The 21097-nt window shown below is 48.4% G+C and overlaps 1 protein-coding gene across 4 annotated transcripts; it reads left to right on the top strand.

Annotated features, from left to right (window-relative positions):
- Positions 1-391: 391 nt before the first annotated feature.
- MED26 (mediator complex subunit 26) lies at positions 392-20554 on the top strand. 4 transcript variants are annotated; one of them, XM_080633869.1, is made up of 3 exons: positions 392-732; positions 16987-17061; positions 18394-20554. In XM_080633869.1, the coding sequence occupies exons 1-3, from the start codon at positions 658-660 to the stop codon at positions 20086-20088; spliced, it is 1845 nt and encodes a 614-aa protein (XP_080489995.1). In that variant the 5' UTR covers positions 392-657; the 3' UTR covers positions 20089-20554. The 4 variants fall into 4 exon arrangements, with proteins under 4 accessions (XP_080489995.1, XP_080489996.1, XP_080489997.1 ...); XM_080633870.1 differs by lacking the exon at positions 392-732 and adding an exon at positions 4516-6573; XM_080633871.1 differs by lacking the exon at positions 392-732 and adding an exon at positions 6586-6908.
- The last annotated feature ends 543 nt before the right edge of the window (positions 20555-21097 follow it).

The raw sequence follows: 21097 nt of genomic DNA, 5'->3' as shown, positions 1-21097 counted from the left end.
TCTCGGTCTCCCCTCTGGCAGGTTAAAGCCATTCCCCTTGGCCTGCGCCTACAGGCCCCCGAAGACCCACCGGTTCGGGCCGCGTTCGCTGTTGCCGCAGTTCAAAGCCCAGACTCCGCACACTCAGCACCACGCTGCCTTCCCGCGCACCCCTGCCCCCATGGGCCGAGACGGGCCCGCGGAGCCGCTGACGGGCGGGAAGCTCCGCACATTGGCACCGGGCGCTGGCGCCCGTCCGCTTCCCGCAGCGCGGCCGCGGCCGCCATTGCCCGCCGCACACACTGCGCAGGCGCCCCCCGCAGAGCCGCACTGAGCAGGCGCGATCCGTGCCCGCCGGTGCGTGCGGCGGGGCGTCAGGGGCGCGCCGTGCGTTACGGCGTCGGGCGTATCCCAGGGTGCCCTGCGCGGGGCTGGCTCCTGCCCACAGTTGAGTTCGGCCCCGAGCGGAGCAGTCGGGCCCGGACCGGTCGCTCCGTCGCGGCCTCTCTCCGCGCGCCCGCGCCCCGCGCCGCCGCCTCCCCCGCCTCGCGGGGAGCGAACATGCGACTCCGGCTCCCTGAGGAGGCCGCCGCCGGCGAGTGAGGAGCCGCCGCCCCGGCCCGGCCTGGCCCCGCCGCCCGCCCGCCCCGGCCGCAGCCGCCCCGCTTCGCCCAGGCAATGACAGCGGCTCCGGCCCCCTCCCCGCAGCAGATCAGGGACCGGCTGCTGCAGGCCATCGACCCGCAGAGCAACGTGAGTACAGACCGCCGGGCCCCGGGGCTCCCGGACCGGTAGCGCGGGGACGCCGCCGTGGTCCCCCTCCCCCTCTCCGACCGCCGCCCGGGGCTCCCGCCCCGCCGCCCCCCGCCGCTCCCCGCCGCTTTACGAGAGGCCGCCAGGGCCGCACGTCCGCCGTCACCGCTTCGCCTCCCGCCGGGACCGCGGCCGGCGCTTCCCCGGCTACCGGAAGCCTCCGCTGCGGGCGGTAGCGGGGAGCTCCCCGGTGTCCAGTCCGCCCGGGGTCCCGCTGCCAGTGGCGCCTCGCTGCCCGCACCCGCCCGATCAGGGCACCTCAGGGCTGCCCCGGCGGTGGCACCGGAGGCCGCTTCCCTCCGCCCCGGGAGGCGCGTCCGCCCGCCCGCTGCCGCGCCGCCTCCCGCCACCCCCCGGGGCCCGGCCGGCGCTGCCCGGCCATGCGGCGTGCGGGCCGGCGGCCTCCCGACGCCAGGCCGCGGCTCGGGCGCGGCCTGCAGGGGGCTCTGGGCCGGGCTCCGCCGCGGCTCTCCGGGACCTTCCGGGGCGCCCACCTGTTCCGCGGTGAGGCCTTGGGGCACCCCGGGGCGGCCGGGGGGGCTTCAGCGGTGGCTTCGGGGCTCTGGAGCTGTTCCAGCACCGAGCAGCCTCGGTCTTCGCTTTTATCCTTCCCTGCAGCACGGTAAGGAGCTTATGTGTTCCTCCTGGGATGCAGTGTGAGCGCAGAAGTCGGCGTCTGTTTTACCTGTAAGTGGCCTTGACGTCTGAGGGGCTCTTATCCAACTGTTATTACTCCCTGTAAGGGTGTTTTTGGCACATTCCAGCAGTTCTCCGCTTAGGGTGTTTATTACTGTGAGAGGACTGCAGAGCCTGTGTCTGTCAGCCTTTTGATTCTTAGCTCAATAGTCACCCCAGCAGGATGCAAAGCTGGGTTTGTCTTGGCTATCTGCAGTTTGTGGGGGCAGCTACAGGTGAACATGCACATATACATGTGTGTGGGTTATTCCAGGAGGCTGCGTATGTGAAATGGTGCTTTTGTCCTATTAAAGTCTTACCTACTTCTGTCTGAAAAGCAGGGGTTTCGTTTGCTCCGAGTTCTCTTTTGGCAGCTGCAAATCTTTCACTGTGCCTTAGACCAAGTGTCCACCTATTTCATAAACTTCAGGCAGTTCTGTGAGGCTTTCTCAGTTCAAAACTGTCATCAGCAGTGGATACCCCAGTTCTGGTGGTACTCGCTGAAGCGCTGTGGCTATGCAAAATTAAGCAGCCAGGAGAAGTGGATTGTGTGATGGATCCTTTTCCCTTTCTCCTGAAGTTCATGCTCTGTTAACTCTGTGGAGATGCTTGCACCTTGTTGGTGATGAGAAGGATCAGAAGTAACAAGGCAGCTGCCTGCAAGGGAAGGTTGGAGCATCAGCCAGCAGCTTTCCAGTAGGTCAGTAGCCCCATAAGCTTAGGAGTAATGTATGTTACATTCTAATTCTGCATACTTGATACTTATCCAGGGCAATAATTGGTGGCAGAAAAATCAGCCCATTGTTTAGCAACGCCTGTAGGCAGGGGGCTGTCTTCCGTTTTAACCTTTTCTTCAAGGGAGAGTAGAGGTGGTGGTGTGGAAATTCATGGTGCAGGCCTGGGCCTTTCCCTCCAAAGCACGCAGTAAACCTTCAAACCATTGCACTCTTCTGACAGGCATTCAAAGGTACATTTTGAACGTGCTGAAAAGCAGAGTCTGAATTTAATCGCACTTGGGCAGCAGCATAAAAGGTGTAAGCAACTGTTCTGATATTTCCCTGCAGGGAGCAGTCATTGCAGCCATGAGCTGCTGCGCTTGTGGGTACCCAGGGAAAACTGCCTACTTTCTTCTGGCTTTTAGAATCTTCTCCTGAAAGAAGTGGTTGCATTCGAACTTAGAGTCTTTGTCATTGTGCTTGCCTTCCTTGCTTACCAGGGAAGTCAAGCTTTGAGGCCTGGATTTCATTCAGGCTTTTAACTCTTAGCGTGTTTATGTCCGTGTTTCTGGAGAGGGTGAAAGCTGCACTGATACTGTCATGTATGCAAAAACCAGTCCAGTTCTGTGGGGCTGAGGAGATGGTTCTTTGTAGTGCTGTGCTGTGGGATCTGTGTTGAGTTGTACTGGGCAAAATCACTTCTTTCCCCAAATTCTAGAGCCCTGCTTGCTTTGAGAAGTCCTATTCTGTGATTGTTCATCTTCGTCTGCTCCATGGAGCCATGCTGACTCAGGAGCAGTGGTTTAACTGTACACACACATTTAGGACTGAGACCTCTTCGAGTAATTGCTGCAGAAGATATTTATGATTTGGTTTCCCACCCTTAGCTCAGCGTTTGCACGGGTAACCTCTATTTCAAAGGAGACCTATAAGAAATAAGCTATTTTTGAACAAATTACATCATCTTGGAAGCCTCCCGGGATGTCTGGTGTTATGGCTTCATTTATTCAGCCTTTTCCCCTTGAAAATCCATTGGGACAAGCTACTTCTGCGCTGTGACTTAAACACCGAGTATCAACATCAACTTCTTCCCATTGCTCGCGGGTTAGTACTGAGCAAAGTGGGAGTTCAGTGGTGGCACCACCGCGATGGGTGATGCAGTTGTCTGGCAGGAGAATCCTTCTGGAAGAACCATGTAGTAACTGGAGAAGAGTGTCGAAAACCTGATTGTAGCAGTTGTGAGATCGATCTGGGCAGAAGTATCTGCCTTGATTCTGATAGAAGCAGCACTTCCCCTTGTCAGACTCAGTGTGCTGAGAAACCCCCTCTTCCACTGAGCAGAACAACACCTTTGCCTTATTAAACTGTGCTCTTCAGGGAATTGATTACCTGATGTCTGGACTAATGAGATCCCTTCGTTTTGGCTCTGTGGGAAAACCTGTCCTTTCCTAGCAGCTGTTGGAATTGTGCTTGCAATTAAATGGGTCCTCATCCTGAATATGTAGCAATCTTTTCCCCGGTTTGAAGATTAGACAATAATTTACTGCTTTGTCATTAATAGCTCTCTGCCATGCAAACCCAGCTCTGGTTTGAATAACAACCCACTGTATGCTCCCTGAGTGGTTGGAGCAGGTTGTGAATCAGGCTGCCATTCGCATGGTATCTCACTTGGTTTTGCTGCTCAGGCCTTCAGGAGAGGTCTGAGAGACACATTGTTAATAAGAAATCAGTCCTTGGGGTTGTAACTGGATGATCTTTAAGGTCCCTTCCACCCGAGACCATTCTATGGCTGTATGTAGTGGATTGGCCTGGAGTGGTCTTCCAGTTGATGGCATGGTTTTGGCTAGTGAAAGATGCTTCCACGGCTGTTTTCTGTATTGATTACTTTATCAATATCTAGAAAGAAAAGCCTCCATCGTCATGGATAAATACACCTCCTAGAAGGGAGTTTGCTTCACGGGGGTGATTTAAAAACTACACTGAGAGCAATGGGTGGGGGAACTTTCAAGCATTGGGATACACACTTACCAAAGGCCACCTGGTTGGTCAACACCAGAGGATCTGCCAACAGGGCTGGCCCAGCACAGTCAGAACTTTTACATATTGTAGAGGGGGACAAAGTTCCTGTGGTGCACGTGAAGAATTTGCTGGGGAAGACAGTCTGGGTTATTCCTGCTTCAGGTAAAGGCAAACCCACTTGTGGGATTGCTTTTGCTCAGGGACCTGGATATACTTGGTGGGTAATGCGGGAAGATGGGGAAGTCCGATGCGTACCTCAAGGGGATTTGATTTTAGGGGAAAACAGACAATGAACTCAATTGTATGCTGTTGCCTGCTATAGCCCATCAACTAGAAGTCTGCAGGGCACCAGCGACTGGCTCTGACTTCCCTCTGACCATCATCCCAACAGAGAATGAACTTTGATAGAACCGGACGAGTTCTACAGTAAAGGAATGATCAGCATCAGCAGGCAACGATCCAACACTGCACACAGCTTCTTCTGCCCTGAAAGACTGTTTCAAGAGATGGAGCCCAACATCATGAACCGAATGGACTCAGTAGCTTTATAGGAATTGGTCTGTGCACTAAGCTAACAGTGCACCGAGATGAGAGTGAGTGCTGCGGGTGTCCCCGTCTCCTTCGCCCGCGGGGTAGAACCTGGCGATTTTCAGAGGGGTGATTTCTTGGCTGCAGGGAAGTGTTACGTGTGGGCGAAAGACTAGGAATGGCTTTTGCTTTAGCTTTATCCTTTTCTGTGCGGCCTTAATAAGCTTACTGGTTTTGAGGAAGCTGCAGTGCACAGAGAGGCTGGGACCTGGTTTATCTCTCACTGGTTTTGTTCGTTTCCTTGATGTAGCTTGTCTTGGTTCAAGTACTATTGTGGTTTGTGCATCGAGGCAGTGGGTTGTGCTTCAGATGCGTGGGGCAATATAAGGGGGGTTGTGGCATTCCCTAATGTGTAGGGTCTGAAGCATCGTTACCATGCCAGTTTTGGGTTCTGGATATGGGTTTAGGTCTGATGTAGTCAGTCTCATTGTATTCAGTTTATCGTTTCACATACCCTTACCTGAGGAGGACTGCTTCATGGACACAGACACTGAGTTTAACCGGTGTGGCTGTCAGGGTCAGTACCTGTCTAGCCCTGGTCGGTTTGGGGTTGGTGATAACACAGCCGACTACTACTTGAGAGGTTTTCTTCTCTTGTTTCAGACTTCTCATTTGCACAGTGCCCTCTCATTTGCAGTAACCAGACCAGGAGAAAGTGTGAGGCTGCCGGGACAAAATCAGAGCAAACAAAGGTAGCAGGAGTTTGGATTGAGGGGTCAAAGCAAGGGGAATGCCAGATTGCCTTTCTGTTGTTAATTCCTTGAAGCTGCCCGGGTTGCAGTGGTGATGGCAGTAGTCATTTGCTCTGGAGCTGTAATTTGAGTGTTTGTTTCGGCAGCAGTGACAATTTAAATAACACCCACTTCTGATTCCTGCTACACGCCCATTTTATGTGTGCGGTGTAGCTGCTTGCAGGATCAGGTGGTGAACTGAACTGGGGAATTGATCAGAGTTTAGGAAGGAAAAGGCAGCAGGTATCGTTTAATGTAGCTCAATTACCTGATAAACCTCCTGTGATGCAGTAAGGGAGGGCCTTGGCCTGTGTTCCTGGGATAAACGCTGGGAAGCTTCTTTATGGATAGCTCGTGAGTAGTGACTGATGAGGGAGCTTTGCAAGTGAAGAGTAAACCACCTCACGCAGTGCGGCTGATGCTCCACATCATCAGAAGTGGAACTGATTTGGCTCCAGCCACTGTTTGAGAAGTCCAGAGCTAGGAGAGAAACTCCAATTTGGCCTCTTGGGTTTTGTGCAGGGGGCTCAGGGTGAGCCTGACCCTAACCTGTTGGTTGTTGCCCCTTTAGGGTTTTTGGTACAGCAAACCACCCAACAGCGCTGCCATTCTGGCACCTTTGGCTCCTCATCTAAGTGGTGTCAGAGCAGCTTTTTCTCCCAGTATCCTGTGTGAGGAAATCTCTTCCCAGTTTCTTCCAGGAGCAGCTGCAGTTGACGAGTTACCTTTTTTCAGCATCCATGGAAGTTTCAGGATAGGGGCAGAGGAATCGATTCTGCCTGCTGTGGAAGTAGAATGTTAGGAAAGAAGCACTTCTTTTAAGGCATAGGTACTCCAATGTGTTAGATTTGGACTTAAAATGAATGTCAGTGCAGTTTTTATACATTAACCCCCCATGTCTGTTTTGGCTGATAAGGCTCCTATCTCAGCTCACCCAGTTTGTGCCTGGTGATAACTTCAAATAAACTTTCTTGGGTAGCAGATGCAGTGTAAATAAGGTAATGCTGTGGCCCCACTTACACGTTTGGTCTTTAAAGAAGTCTAAGGTAAAGGTAAGCCCATCACGTTCAGGTCGATGTAAATGTAGGTTGGCTTCTGTTTTACTGAACAAAGCTACAAAGGGTTTTCTAACGTAGCAGCTGGGGAGGAAAGGAATCCTACGTCCAAGCGTGTCTGTAGTATTCAGCAGCATGCTCAACTGGGTCTATTTTGAAACTGTGTGCTGTGAAGATGACTGCAGAGGTGGAAGCCTTGTCTAAGAGTGACAGCCAGCACTTGTGGAGCTGCTTTCTCGCTTGCTGTTTTCATGTAGCATCGGCTTGCAGAGTACCACGATTATCCTACAGGTCTGAATGGATTTACTTCTTTAAGGAGCACAGAACAGAAGGTATAGGAGCATGTTTCTGCCCAGGGTAGTGCTGCACTTCCATAACTTGTTTGAGAGCAAACTTTCACCACATCTACACCTGTGCTGAGCTTCTGTAACTGGAGCTGTCGCTTAAGTGGGGCATTTTGTGCTAGCAGCATGGTCAGTAGGAGCACTCTGTGCTGTGTAAGGTAATTGCATGAGGAGGAATCTTTGTGTCTGTAGGGATGTTGTCATCCTGAAACTTCCAGGAAAAACTGTATCCCAATATTATAGCTTATCTTTGGAAGAAACTGCAGTTGATTCTGGAATAGAGTTGAGCACAGCGAGACGGAAGAGAAGACACAAGAGGTGATGTTGCAGATCTATATGTAAAAGTGGGGTGCCTGCAGCCTGTGTGCTCGAGGGCTGCATACACCACTGAAGAGCCTGACTGCATCTGAAAACTTGGTCTCTGTTGTCATGTAGTAAGAGTTTCACTCTATCAAAATAGGAGCTCTTGGGTTTTGACTTTATCTAGTATTTTCTTCGCTAGGCTGGGCTTAAGTGTCACTGGGGCTTTCTTAAGTGGAAATCATGAAGTTTTTTGCTGCTGAGTTAGAAATAACTAGCGCCAGGTTGCAGCTTTCCCCAGTGTCCTGTGTTTAAATGTAAATAAAATGCTAATGGAGTGCTGGGTTCTTTTGTCCTGTCATGATCACATTGGGCAATTGGCTTTGCAGTGGAGCTGCCCCTAAAGTAAAGTAGCCCTCGGACTTGTAAGCCTGGAGATGGAAGGTGCTGTGCTTACTGTCCTCTGCGGGAAGAGTTCTTCTTTGTTCCTAGTCAAAGGCAGCAAAGGTGTTTTGTTTCTAAATAGCTGCTAATGCTTGTGCCACTGAGCAGAATGGCCAAGCATTCCCGACTGATTGTCGGAGGGAGGTCTTTGCTTTGCACAGGTTGTATTCTGCTGAGGACCTGCACAGTCTGCAGAGAGCGCAGGGATTTGAAAGCGGGTGACTGGCAGCAGGACTTTATCTCCCATTTGGTGAGCGGTAATTCTAGGAGCTGGGTAAAGCGATTTAACTTTTGCATATCCGTAACACATCGCTATGGTAGGTGCTGATGGAAACTGTGTGTTAGTAACTGCTGCTGGAAGGGTGCAGCGGCTTCTCGCCCCTTTGGAAGACTCATTCTCAGCTTTTGGCAGCAAGGGTGCCATGCTCAAATGCTTGTGAGCAGCCATGCGAGCCTATTGCACTTCAGTGTAGGGAAGGAATAAATTCCCCCATGCAGGATGTTCATCAGGCTCTTGCCTCAGTCTCCTTTAGCGTTTTGGGAACCAGCTGAGAAGCTTCCTTAGCATTTTGGGGAAAAGTTGCCCTGCTGCATTTAAAAGTCACCAGTTTATCACCAATACAGTGACTGGTGGCTTTGTATTGTAAGAGGAGAGTGAAAACTCTTCATTGTGGCGACATTACCAGGGCTTTTCTGTATTACATTCAGCTATAAACTGCTCTGTCTTAACAGCTCTGGGTAGATACTCTGTGATGGGTAACATAATCTTTAGGAACTTCAGCGAGCTCTTGACCCTTAGGGGCCATTCTCAGCAGGTCCTTCAATGCGTGTTGCATGATTTTAAATCTCTGCTAGGTCTCTGGAGTGCATTAAGATCAAGCAGGTGATTGCAGAATGATTCTCTCCGGGTCATTCTCCTCATCTAGTTTGGTATCTGACTTTGCTCTTACCATAACACAGGTAGATAAAAGCAATGAGAAGCAGAGGCCTGGGACTTGCCTGTCGTGCATTAACTCCCAGTGTTGGTTTTTCAATTCCCCAAAGAGCTGCAGTCCAAGTACAGGCTTCTGGCTGCATGAATGGATGTTTCCTTACCATAGAAAGCACCAAGATCATGATAAATCAGAAGGGCTGCATTTTAGGGCTGAATTTTCCGTATATTCTGTGTTCTGCCCCCATAGTCACCAAACTGTTTCTCTCTTGGTGAAGCAGGACCAGTTGTTCTCTGACTTTGATTGCACTTCAGTTCATGGCTTATACTAAATAGTAACTACCAAGATTCAACCGGCTTAAGTTTCTGGGGAGGTGGAAGAGGAGGAAAAACTGTTTCATGTGTCCAGTGAAACTGTATCACAGTTAGATGTCCTGAGGACCAGGTAGTGTTTGGGGTTTTAGGGCTCCTGTCTTCACAGCGTGTTCTATGGATGTTATTTATTGTGCTGAAATGATGTGTAGCAATTGCTGCACCCAGGGGTGGACACCTTGCAGCATCTCCTACTCTGCTTGTGCAGCTCCCCATTTGTGGAGGCTGGGTCTGTCAGATGTGCTACGTTGTTCCACTGAGTGCTAGCCTCACTTGTAGCTGGCAGCCTCATCAGGAGTGTTTGTACAGCAGGCAATGGATGTATCAGGCTGGGGCAAACCTTGGTGCCTGTGGTCCTTCTTTCGGCAGGCACCTGCTGGTTTAGGAACGTGCTGAGGTGTTGGGATGTAGTGTAGAAGGGGTGGGCATGAGGTGGTTGAATGGCGATAGAAGTAAGTGCAGAGCCCGAGGGGTGATGAGCCACCCAGGAAGGCTTGCACAGCCTTGGGCAATGGTCCCTCAGGGCAGTTGAGGCTGCCAGAGAGGCCTGGGGTTTGGAAGTGTTGAATTTTGCGTGTCCTTTATAATATGAACTCCTTCAGCCAATTCCCTGGGTGTGTTTCTGGGAGGACAGGATTTAGAATTGCTATTTTGAGCTCAGTTTGGACTAGAGGGTGTTCTGGTGCCTTTCCACTACTTGTTTGCTACCTGTTCCCTGGGTGTGACTGATGGGGCTGGGGGGCTGGAAGGGACTTCATGGAGCTACGAGGTCCGTCGCCTTCACTGTGGTAGCATCACCTGCATAAAGCAACTCCCTCCTTGTCTCTCCTCGAACTTGTCTAATCTGTTCTTAAACCTCAGTGGTGGCTATGGAAGCTATTTGACAGCTTAGTTGAGTGCGCTGGTAGTGCTCCGTTTATTCCTCATAGGTAATCAGTGTTTGTCTTCTTGCAGATTAGCCTAGTGAACATGAGAAAGGTTGATCACCATTTTCTGTATTATGACTAATAACACAGGAAGGCTTAGTTCAAGATTTATGGGTCTCCTCCCTATTTTTTTTTCAATACTGTGTGAATTAAGTACTTTAAACCCGTTCTTCCTAACCATAGTTTCAAACCCTCCCATCACGGCTCCCCTCTGAGCTCTTTGTATGCATTCTCTTGAACTGTGGCACCTCGAGATGACCATGTAATTCCAGCTGGATTTGCTTCCTATGCCATTCCTTAGCAGCATGATGTTGGGTGGAAAACAGCACTAAAAATGCTCCAGATACCATTGAGCCTGTGTTCTGCCAGGCTTTGGGGCCTGCAGTACCCAACTTCTTGTATTCATCTTGAATTTGTGCCACACGCATCTTCCCAATTTAATAGTATTTCACCTCAACTGCTGGGCTTTTCAAATCCGGCGAATAAATTTGATCCCCAAAAAGGTTTTGCCCAGCTTTATGATCTGGTGGGATGTTTTGGGGGTGGCTTCTTTTGTGGGGGCTGGAAAAAGAAAAGGAGTGGGGCCATGTTCCAGTGAGTCGTCCATGTTTCATGTTTAACTGAGGGGTAGGCACCACAGGTATGGTTCGTACGGTGTTATACAAAATGAGTAGCGAATGTTGACGTTGACAGTGATTGCTCTCGGTAGTCACAAGAATGCTTCAAGTGTTGGCTAATAAATATGGTGAAAAGTTGACTTTGTTCTGTTTGCCTTCAAGACCTCTTCCTGTAGAGCAGGGAGGCATTCCCCAGAGTGCCGCTGCTGCTCCGCGTGCGCATCTTGCCTCCGTCATCTGTATTTTACTACCTCTTATCTTCTAAAGACTCCACCAATGGATACTACTTTTGTTGGGTGGTTTCTCCTGCCTTGTCAAAGTGTGGTGTGTTTTCCTGCTGTGCCAAGGGCTTAGACATCTTCTTTGGAATGGAGTGGACGGTGTAGAGAACAGCTGAAGTGCTGATGGCACTTCCCAACTGCTGCGTATTTGCGTCTTGAGGCTGTTTGTAAGTGCTGGGGTTAAAGCGTGTTCTCTGCTGGCAGACTCCTCGTAATCTCTTGGCTGTCCTGGTGCCTCTGCACCTCACTGCTGTGCGTTACCTGCTGCCAACACTTACTGGAGGGCTGAACTGTTGTCTCACTCAAGGGGAATATTTCAGGTCTGCCCATTTCTTCGCAATGCGGTATTTTGCCCGAGTCTGACCTTACTCTTGTTTGATGGTCCTGGCTTTGTGAAGTACATATGGGAAGGTATTTGATGATGTTCTCTTGCTGTTAAATAAAGCCCAAGTATAAATACAATACATGCAGATTGTTTTGACTCTTTAGATGTGGAAACTTTCAATGCAGAGATAGGGGGACGTGCTTGCTGTGCCTGGCCACTTTCTTGCCTGTTGGCAGTCAAGGAGTAGTTCTTCTACCTGTTGTTTTGCAGCACAAATTCCTGATCAGCTTTCAAAGCACGGACTCAGATGAATGTCTCTGTCCTAGAAGACACTCTCAGTGGATGGATGACTTTGAACCCCAATAATTGATTCCTTCATGTTTAAATATCTGCTTTACTAAATACTATTAGAGAACTCACTGCTTTTAAGACTAGCTCTTGTGTACTGGTGAGTATTTGCTCTCCACTTAGGAAACTTGACTTTCAAAGCTTTTCAGTAATTATGAACCAAAGTAGTGCATGGTCATCTTCTTGGCATGTCGTTTCTGTGAATAGCATCTCGTGGACCCTATCTTTAGACAACATCATGTCACATTGTCGGGAGGGGAAACTGTTAATAGATCAGTTGCAAGGGAACTGAACTAAATACCAGCAGGTTGTAACCTGAATTCTCACTCTGTTTAGTCTGTATCTCTGCAAAAATGACATTGTGATTTACTGTTCATGAGATGTATTGTTAGTGTCTGGTATCTGAAGCATCCTATGTGAAGTGCTAAATAAATGCTGTGCTGCTGTATTTCCACTGCTGCATTTAAATAAAGCCTCCTATGAATAGGAACGTTTCTCCTCTTACTTCTTCTTCCAATTTTTGGATTATTATGCAATGAAGCAGCTTTTATACAAATGCAGTGCTGGGGGCAAGATGTGGCACTGTTTAGATACCCCAGCCTGGGGCAGGAATTGGTGCCTCCAGTGCAGGTCATCACTGCTTTGAAGAAGATAAATGTGAGTGGATGGCATTGCTCATAGTGCTGTTGCTCTGCCTCCTTCTGAATCAGCTCTGCCTTCCTGGCAGCTCCAGCAATACTGACCTTCAACCTGGGATTTTCCTGGGCTACCTAAGGATATGATCCTATGATCTACATGGCCCATAGATATAGGACAGGTTTTATAACTCCCCGATAAAATGCTGTTGTCCATAAGAGCAGGGGAAGACAATAAAAACTGATACAGATGTGACCTTCTGTATGGACCATGCTGATTCCTGATGCTGCCAACAGAAAACACCCAACTTGGCAGTTGAAGTCTGGATTTGTACGTGTAGAAAAGAGAGCTCTGGCCAGTGTTCCATGGTGGGTGCACTTCTCTGCTTCCTTTGGTAAACTTGCTTTGGTGCTACAGGTGGGCAAAGGTTACAGAAGTACTTTGAAACTTGAATACTTTGAGTACTTTGAATATTGAGCATTTAATATAATGTGAGGAGGTTGCAGTGTGCTGACAAGCCCGTTCTCTCAAAGGCAGTGTCTTCTGATCTAGCTCCATAATCTGTTTCAAAATGCCTGCAATGGAGTCAGCCTGATTATTCTAACCTGTGCTTTGGGGAGGACAGTAGTGTTACACTTTAGACAAGTTTCTATGATTAGGCACTCTATAGACATATTAGGCCAAGTTTAATCACTCTTTACAAGTACTAATGCGACCCATATGGATGATGGTCCTGTGTCAACAGATGCCTTTTAGCACTGTTCTGTGAACTTGATGCAAGTGATTAAAAAGAGCTTTTCCAGCCAGAATTTCTGGCTGTATCAGCAGTTTCGCTGCACTTTCTTTTGTAACTGGGTACCTAGTGCTCAGGTTTTTGAGTTACAAGGAAATAGCTTCTCCTCCTACTCCAGGCCTGTGCAATGCTCAGCATCATCTGTGCTAACTCAGATCTGGTTTGTCATCTGTCACGGTCCAGTCACGCATGTAGAGATCTTCAGGAACATCCCTATGAAACATCAAACACCCAACCAAGAAACCAGAATTGCTTTATTCAAGTGACTGCACTCGAGCGTCTGTACGAGCTGTTTCTGAGGTCGCAGTGGGGTGAGATGCAGGTTGCCCTGTGCAGAGGCAGTCCTGAGGAAGAATGGGAGGTGTACCATTGAGGTTAATACCTGGGCTGGTCTAGTACCTGTGGATGACGGAAGAGGATCAAAGCTCAACATGTGAGCATGCTAGTCCAGTGTAAACCCCATCCCAGCACGTGGGAGCGGTGCTACCAGCTCCTGGGGGTGCTGAGCTTGCTGCTGTTTTCAAATCAGCCGGGAAGGAGGCAGTAGGAGGTGGCAGGGAAGGGCTGTACCTTAAACCTCCACCCCCAACCCCCTTCTCCTTTAGACCTGCCGTGGAACACTTACCCTGAAGTTAGTTACGGAATTGGTCTTGATTTGTAAAAGCTAAAATAGGATTAAGGCGTCAGTTAAATAAAAAGGAAAGGAAGCCTCTTGATCTCTTCCAGTGTGTGCAGAAACCCCGTGCTTTGTCTGAGGCTGCAGTAAAAACACACAGTGCTTTACTTGGAAGAGATCTCAGATACCAGTAGTAAGCTCCAGAGCGTGGCTGAATGACTTAAGGAGGCTTGCATGGAAAAAATAAGGTTTGCTTTCTGCTGGAGAGGATTATTGTACATGACTCAAAGCAGATGTTCTCCAGTAAACTTGGAGTGGCTTGGTCTGTGTGCCAGGCAGCGGGAATAGCACGGGATAATTCAAAATGCCATATGAGTTGTTCTTATCTGTTTTCTGCAAGCTGCTAAATGCGAAGCCCTGGGGTTGCTTCATGGAGGTTCTTGGTTTGGGGGGGGTGGTAATGGGTTGCAGCAGAGCTAAATAAAGGCAAATAGAGCCTAAAATGATGTGCACGTCCATGAGACCCTGACTTGTGCAGTCACAGTCTGAACCGGCTCCCTTGTCCCGCTCTGCTTCAGGTCACTTTGTCTGCTGTGTAGCCAAGAAGCATTTTAATAGCAACTTGCATTGTAAATTATCACTTCTGGTGCTGCTCAGAGCAGGAGGATGTCCTGGCAGGCTTCGTAACTGCAGGCTCATGTCAGTTATGTGACAATGTATTTGTTTTATTAAGCCAATAACAGATGGTTTAAGGTAAAGATACTGGTGCACAATACTCATGTGCTGCTGTTAATTAACAAAACAGGTGTCTTCACGTGGACTAGGTGATACTTGAGGTGTTTTGGGAGGTTGCCTTGTTTTCATCATAGTGTTTAACTGCACTATAGGAACTCTCATAGGCTGTGTTAGTTTGAAATGGGCGAGTATGATTTTTATTACACGTGTAATATTACACTGATTATAATGTATATAATTGTATGAGTATATAATACATATAATACTTATATAATTTTATACAGAATATTAAATTATTGCCCTTTCTGGCAGTTTGGATGAAGCATATCAAGAAAACAACACAAAACTATTGGGGCAGGATAGAGAAGTTGTTGAACATGGTACTTTTTTAGAAGAACCCTGCTTCCCTGCAGGTCAAAGAGAGGAGAAAAGGAGAAGAGCTTCTTGCAGTTGATCTTGAGCGTGAGCCTTCATGCGCCTTGCAGTGACTGCTCCAATGTGACAATGTGTTTTCCATTGGTTCCAATTGTGTGAAGAATCTGCAGTGGGCGAGTTGTGTTCTACCAGGAGCTGAGTGAAGAGCACAGATTTGGTGGCGTAAGGCTGTTTTCACTGCCTTTAATAGGCACCATGTGTCCCTCAAAGGAGGGATGAAGGAACAGTCTTACCAGCTGTGGTACAGCCCTGGTCCCTGGTAGGTGATGGAGCAGCCGGGGGTATCCATGTACGTGTATTGGGGTGCATTGAACAAAGGCAAAGCTGCTGCTGGAAACTCCCTGAGCAGTTTCATCTTCCTGCAGGTGTGTGTACACATGAGCATATCACTTTCCCCATGTTGACCTTTTGATAGACTTAATCCTTTTTTTGCCATCAGTTTCTCATTTAGATAATGAATATTTGGGGATTACCAGCAACTGCCCAAACAGTTGTGCCAGTTATTGGTCTGTGCAAGGCACAGAACCTTTTGCACCCTGGTAATTTGTAGTTTAAACCATGTGTTGGGAAGGAGAGCCTCATACTGTGCAAGTCTAAAAATGTTGGGAAACTCACAGAATTGAGCTCTTCTAGGTACTCATGTTCTAGAAAGTGGAAAATCCCCCATGCTGTTATCTATTACTTAAGCTGTGGTGCTGAGTTGGTCTTTTTAGGCATTGAGGGCAGCATGAGGAAGAAATATGGAAGAAAGTGTGTTAAGAATTGCTTAAGCGGAGCTTTACCAGGCCTGACTGAATGGTAAGGCTTGAATTTATGCAGAGGCAGTGTAGTTTGGTGAAGAAAGAACCATGGCAAATTAATTCGGCTTTGTTCTGAAGCTGGCTTTACAACCTGTAGGAGTTACAATCATTCAAAGCCTCTATAGGATTTAAACCTAAGCTTGAGTAAAGCTAATCTAAACATCAGGCCCAGTGTTCCATTGCTGACAGCTTTATCCAAGTCTCTGCAACATGAAGCAATCCTGTTCTGGTGGAAAAAACATTGTCCATGACCAAGGTTTTCTGCACAGAAGAGATTTCAGCTCCCAATTCTCTTGTATCTTGAAAGGGGTGGAATTGACTTGGAAAAGCTGATTCTTACAAACTTGGCAGTCTTAACATGAAGGCTTTTGCTGTGGAGCGTGTAGCTGGGAGGGCAGAGCTATGTGAGTACATTCCTGGTGAGACTTTAGGGTAACGTGGGCTCCCTGCAGAGAGTCTTGCTGAGAGATGTTTCTCAGATCAGTTCACATTCACTTGAGTCACAAACGCAATTAAGCAATAAGTGAGGCTGTGATTCAGGTTTTCCTTTGCTTATCTTTTAAATCTGTCTATAAAGGTGGATTAGGAATTGTCGGGTTTTCAGTGCTCTTAACACCAGGGAATGGGCATGGGGCTGGATCTCTGTAGCCTGGGGGTTCTCCTAGAAACTACTAAAATCCCACTTCACAGTATCACAGTATCACAGTATGTTAGAGATTGGAAAGGACCTCAAAAGATCATCTAGTCCAATCCCCAATCCACTTGTGCTTAGATGTACCGATTGTGGCAACAGCTTTAGTGCGGCGCTTACCCATGCGGGCAGAAACGTGGCAGCGAAGCCTATCAGACAACCGGACACTTGTTCTAACGTCACGGGCATCTCTGCAGTGGCTCCTCACCATCTTCCATGTAGGGATGCTGCTGGGTTTGGAGGTGGCCCAGCCTGGTCCTGCGCAGGGTGGGGGGCTGAGGACACCTACTGGGCACAGCGTTTGCTTCATCCGCTCTGGAATGTGGAGCGCTTGGAGCTGGGGTTTTGGACTCGTGGTGGATGGCTGCAGGAAGCGGCAGTGTTCTGACAGCATCCTAGGACGCTGACTCGGGTACATCCAGAGCAGTGCCCGAAGGGGTAAATGTGGGACTTCCAATGCAACTCGTGTCTTGGACCACGTGGCACTGATGCTTCCAGTTAGGCTGGAGGACAATTCATGAAGCCCTTGGCTGGGGGTCTCACAGGAGCCTCAGACTTTGCTGGCAAGTGACACTGGTTTCACTGCCTCTAGTTTTACATAAAAGTGTGTGTGTTACAGTTCCTGCAGTTCCCAACTAGGTCAGCGAAGTGTCCTTGTCCCTGTTCCTTGGACAGTCAGCTCCCTAAAGCCAGACAGTGTGATAGCAATTTTGTGATTAATGCTTCCAGCAATTATGAAGTGGAAGGTCTTAAATTACATTTGATAACGAAGACCTGTGCATGAAAGATGAAGTGACTTTGTCTTCCTTGTTGCAGATCCATAACATGGTGGCAGTGCTGGAAGTGATCTCCAGCCTGGAGAAATACCCCATTACCAAAGAGGCACTTGAGGTATGTCACCCTCTGAACATGACTTGATTTTTGTGTGTATAAAAGGACTTTCTTTGCCTGTCTAATTTCCATACGAGCTTTTCTTGCAACAATAGATTGATTGCAAAGGATTCACAATTAAGATACTATTTTGTCCCTCTCGGACTGCTTCTGACCCCTGAGCACAGACACAGTGATTCTTTCTGGGTTGGGATCAGTATTCTGTGCAGCACAGTTCCTGTTTGTGTAGGGCACTACATTAACCATCACTTGCTTCTGATGAATCCTGTTGCATTCAGCCCCATCACTGCTTGCTGAAGGAGTGCTGCCTTTTTTGATGTTTGACCAACCACAAAGGCTCTGAAATAGGAACAGAGTTACTCTGTGTCTGTGAAATTCATCTGTGATTCAGGCAAGCAGGTTTCGATGCCTGATGTAGATGAGAAGAGGTAAAAGCTGGAGTCTCGGGTGGGATTGCTGCAGTCTCGCTGCCCACTCCTAGAAACAGCCCAAAGATGGTTTTATGACTAAATTACAGTGCTTTTCACTCTTTCTACCAAAATTCCTGTGCTAGAGGTTCTGAACTCTTGCTTAATTGCAGCTCCAGCTGTATCTCAGCATACCTATCAGAGCGTGGTGCAGATTTCTCTCACAGCCTGGTTGATGTTTCCCTTTGAGGTGCTTTTCTTAAGTAATCTGGCTTGTGGAACAGTTCTTTGTTTTCAAACATGCTTTGGGAGCAGTCAAACCTTTCACTTCCTTCCGCTCATGGAACCACTTTGGGATGCCCCAGGAATGCTCGTTTAAATCAGATTTCACACGTTTTCAAGATACTGGGGAGTGCAGGGAGAGGAGAGATGGAGGAAGGAGGCAGAACCTGAGTCGTGCCCTGGCTGGGCAGGGTTGTGACACAGAGACTTTTATTGTAACGGGTGAAGCTTCTGGAGTCTTTTTCTCTCGCCTCTTTCTGTAGATCTTACCCTTTCAGTGGGACCAGGCGCACCTTCTCTGCCTCGGGTGCTGCAGTTCCCCTCAGCTCTGAACTCGCACCTTTATCCTCACCATTCTTGCTGATCAAAGAATTCCTTACGGATGTTTTTCACAGCTCACGGCTCTGGTGCTTCAGCCAGGGCATAAAGACAGGATGGCTTGAAACCCACAGTGGGTTTCACATTGTGTGGCAGAGCACTGGACCAACTGGACTAATCCTTTCCAAAAAGCTCAGTTCAACACGTCAGTATTGAGTGGGTTTTAACTTGGTATTTCCAAGGCTAAACATGACAAAGCAGAAATGTGCCTGAAGGATGTTGTTCAGTGATACCTGGTTGTAAAAGACCTTCTCTTTCTTTATAGGAAACAAGGCTTGGGAGGCTCATCAATGAGGTGAGGAAGAAGACATCCAATGAGGAGCTTGCCAAACGTGCCAAGAAGCTGCTGCGGAATTGGCAGAAGTTGATAGAACCTGTAAGCCAGAATGAAGCGGTGCCGCGGGGGCTGCCCAACCCACCCGGATCAGCAAACGGGGGCGCTCACAACTGCAAAGCAGAAGCGCAACTTCCTGCGGTGGCTGGGTCGAAGCCCATCAGCGAATTGAAAAGCAGGAATGATATCCAGAAACTAAACTCTCCCAAACCCGAGAAGTTAGGGAACCGGAAAAGGAAAGGTGAACACAGGGACGGGCATCAGGGCCCTCCTCCCCCAAAGGTCTCCAAAGCTAGTCATGAAGTATTACAGAACTCTTCGCCCCCTCCAACCAATGGAATTGGAGGCAGTCCTGAGAATTTCCCTAGCCCTGTAGATGTAAACCTACACGCAGGGCCTGAAGGCGGTAGGACAGAACTCAGTGAAAATGATAAACACAATAAAATCCCAGTAAACGCTGTAAAACCTCACACCAGTTCTCCAGGACTTGTAAAACCTTCAAGCACTTCCTCATTATTAAAGACTGCAGTGCTTCAGCAGCATGATAAATCGGAAGAAACCACAGGACCGCACCAGCCCAAGAGTCCTCGCTGTTCCTCCTTTAGCCCTAGAAATGTCAGGCATGATACTTTTGCTCGGCAGCATACGACGTACTCACCAAAGGATTCGATGCCCAGTCCATCTCAAAGGTCTCAGTTCTTAGATACTGCACAGGTGCCATCGCCACCACCATCCTTGATGCAACCTTCAACACCTCCCTTGCCAGCGAAAAGACTGGAGTTCTCTCAGCAGGCGGTAGCTGAGGTGTCTCAGCACTGGCCGGAGCAGCAGGTACCTTCGGAAAGCCAGCACCGGCACCCAGCAGGGACCCTCCAACAGCACACATCTCCCAGCTGCAAAACCAGCTCCCACCCTGGGGAATCTCTCACACCACACACAGGCTTTTCACAGGACACTTCCAAAATGGACAGCGACGATGCTGCGTCAGGTTCCGATAGCAAAAAGAAGAAAAGGTACCGACCCAGGGACTATACCGTCAACTTGGATGGGCACGTGACAGAAGGGGGTGTGAAACCGGTGAGGTTAAAAGAGAGAAAGCTCACTTTTGATCCCATGACAGGACAGATAAAACCTTTAACACAGAAAGATCCTTTGCAGGTAGAAATCCCCGCGCTTACCGAGCAGCACAGGACAGAAACGGAAAAGCAGGAGCAAAAACCCAACCTGCAAAGCCCTTTTGAACAAACGAACTGGAAAGAGTTGTCCAGAAACGAAATCATTCAGTCATATTTAAACAGACAGAGTAGCTTGCTGTCTTCATCAGGAGTACAGACTCCAGGAGCTCACTACTTCATGTCTGAGTATTTAAAGCAGGAGGAAAGCACTAGAAAAGAGGCTAGAAAGACTCACGTTCTAGCTCCTAACAGCAAACCTACAGACTTGCCTGGGGTCACAAGGGAGGTCACAAGTGATGACCTCGACAGAATATGTGAACATCACTGGCCAGGCGTGAACGGTTGTTACGACACACAGGGTAACTGGTATGATTGGACACAGTGCATATCTTTAGATCCACACGGGGATGATGGTAGATTGAACATCCTGCCTTACGTCTGCCTAGACTGAGTTCCAGGTTTGCTAAACACAATGCTTTTTACATCTGCAGTTAGCAAAACCGGCAGGCGCGATGCCACTTCCAGATGGAGAAAGCTCCTGGCCTGGACAACCAGGCCCAACGAGCAGAGGGTGGGAGGGAGCTGGCTCGCTCCAGCTCTGTCCTTTAAATTCTCCTTTTGTGAAATGCTGCTACCAGTTTACTAACAATTGCAAAGGAAGGCATACGAAGGTTGATCCATTGAGTTCCAAACTCTTGATAGCAAGCCAGCTATAAAAAAAGTGTTAGTCCCCGAGAAGGAAGAGGATTTCCAGCACTTTCTGAATGCCGGAATCTGATTACAGGCAGGTACAGAGAAAATTGTGGAAGTTACCTTAACAAAAATATGCATCTATTTATTTGACTTGATTTGGGGTTTTATTTGGCAGTGAGATATTGGAGAGACAATGTGCAAACCCTGTCGTTTCATTTGTCACATCTCTGAACATGATTGCGTTGGGGGGGGGGGGTTTGGTTTTTCCAAGTCACGTGGTACGGAGATTGGGTTTTAAACAGCCGGTGTTGCACTGCAGGCTGGGAGCCCAGCTTCAGCTCAACATTCCATAGGCATCCACATATTTTAGTCTGGTTTCAGTTTAAATCCAGTCTCTGAGAAATGCTGCAAAAAAAAACCAACCTAGATGTTGAATGATATTTTTGATCCCACCACCTCCAGCCAAATATTTTTCCTCCTTTTCCCTTCCTGCAAACTTCCAGGAAAAAGAGAAAAAAAAAAAAAAAAAAAACAAAAAAAAAACCCACCAAAAAAAAAGCCAAAAAAAAGCAAAAAAAAAAAATTTAAAAAAAAAAAAAAAAAAAAAGAAAAATCACCTTTTCTAGAACCTAAATGTAATGAGGGTGCTACAAGTTTGTAACTGTACTGTGAGAGGGAAAAAGGAAGCCTGTTTGTATGCTGGAAATATACTTGTTACCATTCCTTTAGATATTGTTTGCCTTATGGATATCCATCATAAACGCAAT

Source organism: Psittacula echo, assembly GCF_963264785.1.
Source record: "Psittacula echo genome assembly, chromosome: 24".
Classification (NCBI taxonomy): domain Eukaryota; kingdom Metazoa; phylum Chordata; class Aves; order Psittaciformes; family Psittacidae; genus Psittacula; species Psittacula echo.
The sequence above is the reverse complement of the archived record's forward strand: the minus strand, read 5'-3'. Positions and strand labels throughout refer to the sequence as shown.